This window comes from Myotis davidii, unplaced genomic scaffold, assembly GCF_000327345.1.
Source record: "Myotis davidii unplaced genomic scaffold, ASM32734v1 scaffold242, whole genome shotgun sequence".
NCBI lineage: Eukaryota > Metazoa > Chordata > Mammalia > Chiroptera > Vespertilionidae > Myotis > Myotis davidii.
This window is the reverse complement of record NW_006295821.1, coordinates 3033869-3041833: the sequence shown is the minus strand read 5'-3', so window position 1 is coordinate 3041833 and position 7965 is coordinate 3033869. Positions and strand designations below refer to the sequence as shown.

General features: G+C 39.5%; 1 protein-coding gene across 1 annotated transcript in view; it reads left to right on the top strand.

Moving 5' to 3' along the window:
* MYO16 (myosin XVI) overlaps positions 1 to 7965 on the top strand; it is a 439204-nt gene that overhangs the window by 323694 nt on the left and 107545 nt on the right. The window contains exon 28 of the mRNA XM_006770695.2: positions 558 to 660. Coding sequence (XP_006770758.1) covers positions 558 to 660 — 103 coding nt within the window. The remainder of the gene's footprint in view (positions 1 to 557; positions 661 to 7965) is intronic.

Below are 7965 nucleotides of genomic sequence, written 5' to 3'. Positions count from 1 at the left end.
AAAGATTTCAAATACTCGATTATGTAATATGTGGGGACAAAGCTGTTCTGCTCAGTAATTCTGGGTGCTTTGATATTCCTTTATTATAGATTCTATCTACATCAAGATGCACTCTCAAATGGGCATAAAGTATGCTGGTGTTTCCTAAAAGCTCTATTTTTTAATATCATTCTAAATAGTTAAGCAAAAACTAACAGATTCCCTTCTTCTTCTTCTCCTCCTCTTCCTCCTCTTCCTCCTCCTCCTCCTCCTCCTCCTCCTCCTCTTCCTCCTCCTTTTTTGCTACATGGTTTGCATCACTCCATGATAGTGTTAAACATACATTAAAAGATTGAACAATATATTTGATTCATTTAAAACATCATTTTCCATGTAAAAGATGTGTTATTGCACCATTGCCTGTTAAAGGCACAATGAATGGAGTATATGGGGACACGTGGAACTGGGAGTGGGGGGATGGGGGCTAAGAAACAGGGTAACAAAGACAGTTCTGTTGCTTATAATCACTGGCTTAATGAATCCAGTCACCGCTTTCATGTCCCTGCTGCTTTTCACAGGTATAAGCCCTTGGTGGAGACACTCCCCGGCGAGAAGAAGAAGCTGTCTGCTGAGGAGAAATGCCGACTTGTTCTCCAGCAGTGTACATTACCAGGCTGGCAGGTTAGTGGCCTACAAGCTCCTAACATTCCCGTTCAGGATTTTAAATAAGTGAGCTGAGTCATTGCGGGGAGCCACCGGAGTCTCTCTGGCAAAAACAAACTGCTTTGATGTGTTTGGCAAGGCGAGACACTGCGTGTATTCCCTGGAAACGCATCAGTCTTTCTGATTTCCTGGTTTCAGCAGCGTGCAGCACACACACAAGGGAAGCCACAGGCTCCTGTGCGGGACTGACAAGACGTTCCTGTCGCCCCGCTCGGTGTGTCCACGTTGCAGATTTAAATATTGTCAGGAAAGCTTTCTGAAACATCTAAAAGGTAGCAGAAGCCAGAGAAAGCGAATGGTGAGGACAGCCGTGATTTCGTTGGCTCCTGGCTGGTATCTCACAAGTGTTCTTCAGACCAGACTTCCCCAGCTCGAGTCTTGTTTAGGCTCCTTTGCTCTGTTTCTCTTTGCCCTGCTTCTAACTACCACACACTGAAAATGCCACTGTCCTTTCAACCTCAGTTAATGGCAAAATCCTCATAATTGGAAACATTTAATTACGTCCTGTGATCCTTTTGGTTGGCAGAGGCCAGGGGCCCACGGGAGGAATAGCTGGACTTGCAGAGGGAAGAATTAGCATGAAACAGAAAAACAAGAACTACTCCCCAGAAATAGTGAGGCACAGGGTGGGTTTTGTTTAATACCTTAAACAAGGCCAATATGCCACCTTACTAGGATAAGGAAGAGGTTATTTGGAACTTAAGAGTCAAGACAAGAAGGTAATATTGGAGCAATAATGGGAAACAGAATCAAGGCCAAGGCACCAGGAATTATTGGGCATGTCTAGCTATAAAACAACTCTAAGTGCTTAGGCAGCAAAGGGCATGGGGGCTAATAGTTTTGGCAAAACATAACCATTAGTGGAAAGCAGATATAAATCTCATTTAGAAAATGATAGAGCTTTCTTAAGTGAAAATATATGATAATCACTGAGGCCTCAAACAAGATCTTCACTTCAGAAATGACATGAACAGAAGGTTCAGAATTGCTGAGCATGTCTGAGAGTGGTTCAATCTAGGCCAATAGGTAGAAACTACTGGCTTGATATCAACCCACCCATTCTTCTATGATGAAGAACTAAGAACATGGAATTTTAGCACTTATGAGTAATGATTTGATTATCTGTGCCACCCAGTCCTTTTCTTTACCATTTTTCCCTCTTTCTTTTTTTTTTCTAATAATGATGGAGTTGAACTTTAAATAACAGCCTGAAGGAGGAGGCTTACACAGTCTGTAGTAATCATGGATGCACATCGTGCCTAAAGATTGCATAAAAAAGGAAGGAGGAATTACTAACACAGAATGATGTGAGCTAGTCACAACAGAGTCATAAGATGTGGGGGCCACGGATAGAACTGCATATCAAGCTTGTAGGTGAACTTAAGTCTTTTCAACTGAATCATTGCTGGAATGTTTAAGGAAGCTTTAAATAGTAGTGGTTCATGAATAAGTAACTCTAAGATATTCTTGTGTTTTTTTTTCCTTTAAATAATACTCATGGATAAGAATAATTAAAAAGAAATAATGTTGAGAAAGAAGTTTCTGTTGTAGGAAAAAGGTGAGGGAGTCTGGAATAATTCCTCCACTAAGAAAGTGACTGGCAATGACCACAATACCTGACTAGCCATCAGTTCTCTGATACACCTGTGTAGTGTATGGCATCAAAGTGTGCAAAGGGACTGGGGAACAAACTGACAGCCATTTCTGCCTGTGCTAGGATACTTAAAATTTCTGCTGAGGGCAATGATAAATTAAAACACATACTTGGACTTAGAAAAAGTTCATCAAAACAAAAAATTGGAAAAAGCTCATATTTCATTGCACTATTCCATTTCCCCTCACTCCTTACCTCTTCAAAGGAGCCTAAAAATACAGAACAAAGATAAATGTATTCATTCATTGAGCATGTTTGCTCCTGTGTCCCATAGTAAATAGTTGACGAGACTGCTTTCTTTAGCTTCTGTAAAAAGTAACCTTCTGGGTGCTTTGTCATAGAGGACAAATCATTGACTTCACAGAAATAAAGCTTACTCATATGTCACTTTTCTGCTAGTCAGAGAGCAAAAGGATTTTTTTAAAAAAATATCATTCATTTTTGACCTGGTAAGTCAGATTCCTCAGTTTGAAAACCAAAGCATTTGTTTGAAATGTGTTGATAGTTGCGGTTCTTACTATGACTCTCTTCTGAGTGGTTAATGGACAAGGATGAGCAGGAGCAACAGGGAGGTCCTCATGGATGGTTACTGTATCTGTAGCATGATTCCCAAATTGCTGAGAGTTAGTGTGTGTTTCTATGAAGCAGGCAGGGTTAATCATTTGCCTCTGAATGGTTAGCATAAGTTAAATTATTCTTATCTGTAATTTTAAGAACAATGCCAGAAGATAGAGGAGATCAGAGTTACCTTTTGCTGTGCGAACCTGCAGAGGTCCTCAAACTTTCTAAACAGGGGGCCAGTTCACTGTCCCTCAGCCATTCCACACATGCGCACTGCGAGCCCGGGACAAGTCGGCTGCTAAGCAGGACAGGCAGCGGCGGCAAAAACACCCAGCGGGCCGGGTAAATGTTTTCAGCGGGCCGCATGTGGCCCGTGGGCCGCAGTTTGAGGACCCCTGGTCTAGAGTATTAGCTAGAAATTAAATTCTCTTTAGTAAAGGTGTGATTCTTGTATTGTTGCTCTATTGCGTCTTGAAGATCTTATGAGATTTCTTCATTTCTCCTTGACATTAATCAGACCTTGTGCAGTAAAGCCTCTGAATCATCAAGATAGGATTCTAAGTCCACAGTTCTCACACTTTCGTACATGGTAGCAAATGCACAAGTGCTGGTGAACACCAGCGTTTCCTTGCTTCAGATGAGGACATGTCTCTGTCCTTCCCTTCAGTGCTGTTGGGTTTGTTTACCTATCCACGTGCTATTTATTCTTTACATAGTTGTGGCTTGGGAGTCAATATGCGAGGGAGGTAGTGGGACTTTTTAATATTTTGTGAAAAATGATTTCTCTCTTCTACAGAATGTGTGTGTGTTTTTCTCCAAAAACCAACTATTCAGGTTTTTTTTTTGCTTTATTTGACTTAAGCTGAATAGCATCTCTATGTAGAAAAAAGAAAGTAGGTAGGGTGAACAATAATGACCTCATTTTAAATACGAGGAAATGGAGTCTTGGAAATCAGCGTACTGATCAAAATATTAGGTGCAGTTAATATTTAGTTTCGGTGGAAAGGCCCCTTTGCTGACACCGGCACCCTGGTCTTGCAATGCTCTGTTCTTTCCACTGCATTTAACTCGATCTATATCTTTTAATGTAGCCGTCCAACGGCCTTTTATTCAGGTTACAGAACTTGAAAGACATAGCCCAGGCATCCCCGTTGGAGCTTTGATCAAAGGCACTTACATATTCCTTTATCAGCTGGAGCAGATTGCTTCTTGTAGTGTGTGTGTGTGTGTGTGTGTGTGTGTGTGTGTGTGTGTGTGTTTAATGTTCATAATTTATCCGATGAAGGAAAAAAAACTGGCAGCTTCCCGTTGCCGCCCAATTCTGATCAGAATCTTTTTTACCCAAACTGTCAGCCAAATGACCCTTACATAGTATAGTGCTTTTGGACGTTAGTTCCTAACTGCATCTTGGAAAGAAAAGGAGAAAGAAAGAAAAGGAAAAGAAGATGGAGAAGAAGAACTGGAATTGAGGGAAGACGTGATTGACTTTATACAGTGTTTACTATCAAGTCTAGCCCTGAGAGCTGAGACCTAGATGCTACCCTGCCATCCCCAGGAAATTTGAGGGTTGAGAGAGGATTCATGTGTGGTGCTGGTTGACAGGCAAGTCAGGGTAATTTTGCTTATAAATCAGTACTTGAGCACAGATAGTTTAAGAACAGTCTTATTAAACCATTTTGGTAAATCCACCCAGTTTGCAATATACCAGGCTTTGCTCACTACCACCTTTTTAAAAATACATATTTATTGATTTCAGAGGGGAAGGGAGGAGAGAGGGAGAGAGAGAGACAGAGAGAGAGAGAGAGAAACATCAATAATGAGAGAGAATCATTGATTGGCTGTCTCCTGCATGCCCCCTACTGGGGATTGAGCCTGTAACCTGGGCATGTGCTCTCGATTGGAATCTAACCCGGGACCCTTCAATCTGCAGGATGGTGCTCTATCCACTGAGCCATCTTTCACTACCTTTTAAATCATCACGTCCCCCCACCTCCTTTTAGCTCCTTCTTCTCTGCTTAATTCTTATTCCTTAGATGCACATGTTCTTCAAAATTGTTGATTGTCTCTCTCTTTTTTAAAATTTCTTTATTGATTAAGGTATTACATATGTGTCCTTATCTCCCCATTACCCCCCAACCCTCCACTCATGCCCTCACCCCCCAGTTGTCTGTGCCCATTGGTTAGGGTTATATATGCATGCATCCCAGTCCTTTGGTTGATCTCTCCCCCTTACCCCCACCTTCCCCTCCTTCCCTCTGAGGTTTGATGGTCTGACGGATGCTTCTCTGTGTCTGGATCTGTTTTTGTTCATCAGTTTATGTTGTTCATTATATTCCATAAATGAGTGAGATCATGTGATTGTCTCTCTTGCACTAGTATGTAAGCTCCACCAGAAAGGTTTTTTATGTCAATTTACTGCTGTAAATTAGGGCACAGAGAAAGATGCACAGTAGATATGTGTGCATGTATTCTGGGCCAGTAAATGAGTCTTTGGCAACAAAAGCCTACCTAATCATATAATAGGTTTTATATGGATACATAGACATATAGGAATTTTTAAAACCCAGAATAATTCATAACAAAAACCTAACAGTGGCAGTATCTAAGGAATCATGTTGAGATGATAGTTAAATGGAAGCTGGGCTTATATTCGTGTTTAGTAAATACATGTATTCATGCATTACTTCTGCAATTAAAATGGATTTTAAAAATTTGTAACTGCTACATAAATACAACTTAAGAAAAATATTGTATAGGGTCAAATTAATTCTTTTAAGCATTTCTGAAAACAAATCTATAAATTGCACTGACTGTGTTTTGCTTTCAAACACTTTGGCTTTCAAATAATAATTAACTGTTTATATATTTTGCACCACTAGCTCTTACTTCTCAAAGGAATCTTCAGCCTTCTTTTATCTGATTTGAACTGGTAACCTTTGGCAAAGTCACTGATGTCACTATTCCTTTAATATACTTGACATCACTGCTTTAACATATGGTTGTTTTCTTTTGAAGAAAAATTGAAGGAAAACCAGTGTGTGGTGGTGTCTGGAAAGAGCCCTCCTTCGTGGCAGTTTCTTGTTCATGTTTATGATGAAATGACATATTTTTAAAATACGGTGGACTAGTCAGAGCTTTGTCCTTATTCCAAGGCAGAATTTCAGTTGTTCAAAAAGGCATGGAAGAGTCTTGAAATGATTTGAGTAGACTCTACAGAACTAACTTCCAGTATTGTTTTCTGTCTCACCAGACACTTTTTTTATGAAACAAAGAACCTGTGGATTTCTTCATTTGAAATAGTTTGAATTAGGTCATAGTTTGAAAACAAGTTAAACTAAACCACTAGTTATTAACCTCCTGCTATCTTTTTTTAAGTTATTCAGGTATTTTATTTATCGAAATGGATACGTTTTTAGTTCAGTCCTACTTTAAGGTAACTTTGAAAATAATGCCTCCAGATCTACGTACATTCGATCACACACTCCCCACCCTGATTTCTGAAGCCCTAGAACAGTGACTGGCAGGCACGCCGGGCCATGTGGAACGTGCTTGTTTGCCATGTTATGTCATTTATGTAAAGTGAAAACTTTTGAAACTAATTCTAAGTGGAAAAATAAATGGTATAATCGGATTTTCACACGTTTTATATGAATCAACTGGTTATAGGATGATTTCTTCTGTGTTGTTATTTGAATGCTATATTCATTTTAGAGCCATCTGGAGGGATGACGAATGGAGAAACAAATCTGTCAGAGGCAGTTCACGCGATGCCAGGGGTGCCGCTTCCGAGCACAGACACTCGCAGAGCTCAGGGGAAGTCGGGATTGGGGGGCAGGCTGGCCCCCATTTAGGAGAGCCCTGCCAGCCATTTCACTGTCTTTTCACCCAGATTCTAAAACTCTGGAGTGGAGGAACCCTTGTAGACAAAAAGAGTGTTTTGCGTGGTCCCTTTGAAGTAGCTGCTACAGGAAATTATGGAAGGAGAAATTTAGGTTATAACCTTAGAGAGAGTTTACATGTCCTAGCATTTTAACGGTGAGGAGTCAGATAAAGGAAGACTTTCGGTAACTCGTTCAAGATTATACACACAGAAAGTAAGAAATTAAATTAGAACTTCAACTTCACCTCAACTACCCATGTAATATATTTTCATGTGCATGCTTCTTTTTTCCCCCAAATATATTTTTATTGATTTCAGAGAGGAAGGGAGAGGAAGAGAAAGAAGCATCAATGATAAGATAGAATCATTGATTGGCTGCCTCTTGCATGCCCCCTACTGGGATCGAACCTACAACCTGGGCATGTTCCCTGACCAGGAATCAGACTATGGCCTCCTGGTTCATAGGTCGACGCTCAACCACTGAACCATGCTGGTTGGGCCTCATGTGCATGTTTCTATGTGTATATGTGTCAGAGTGAGAGAGAGAGTGAGAGAGAGAGAGAGCGCCAAGACTGAAAGAAATAACAAAGCATGCTCACAAAAGAAAAACCCCAAATTTTTGTGAAATTTTTTTTCTATTTGTGTTTATTCACTAACAAAAAAATTACAATAATTAATTTATCATCATCTTCTAATATAAATTTCAAGGAATAGCCTAAATTTCATTGTGTCTCTGTAAAAATATATGGTCTTTGAAGGATTCATTCTTATAGTACTGAGAATTGCAAGATTAACATTTTCCCATACCATTAAATAAAATCAGTTGGATGAAAGATTTATTATTTCATTAATCTAAAATAGTACAGTAGAGAAAAGCTAATAAAAGTAAGAGCAAGAAACTGTTAAAGTTTTAAGCACCCTCCACTTTTTTCTTTTTTACATATTCTAAGATAAGACAATTGTATTAGGGCCCTTGACTCTTATTAATACAATAAATTAATGGTTTATAACCTTTGTTTTATTACTCAGATAACACTTCATAAATCAACTATAAGTACAAGCTAGAAAATAGCCTATAAAATGATTCTTTCTCATATTCCTTCTCTTTCTCTGGAATTATTAATGTTGCAAATAATAGACTAGGAGTCTAAGAGTATCTCTTGGTACC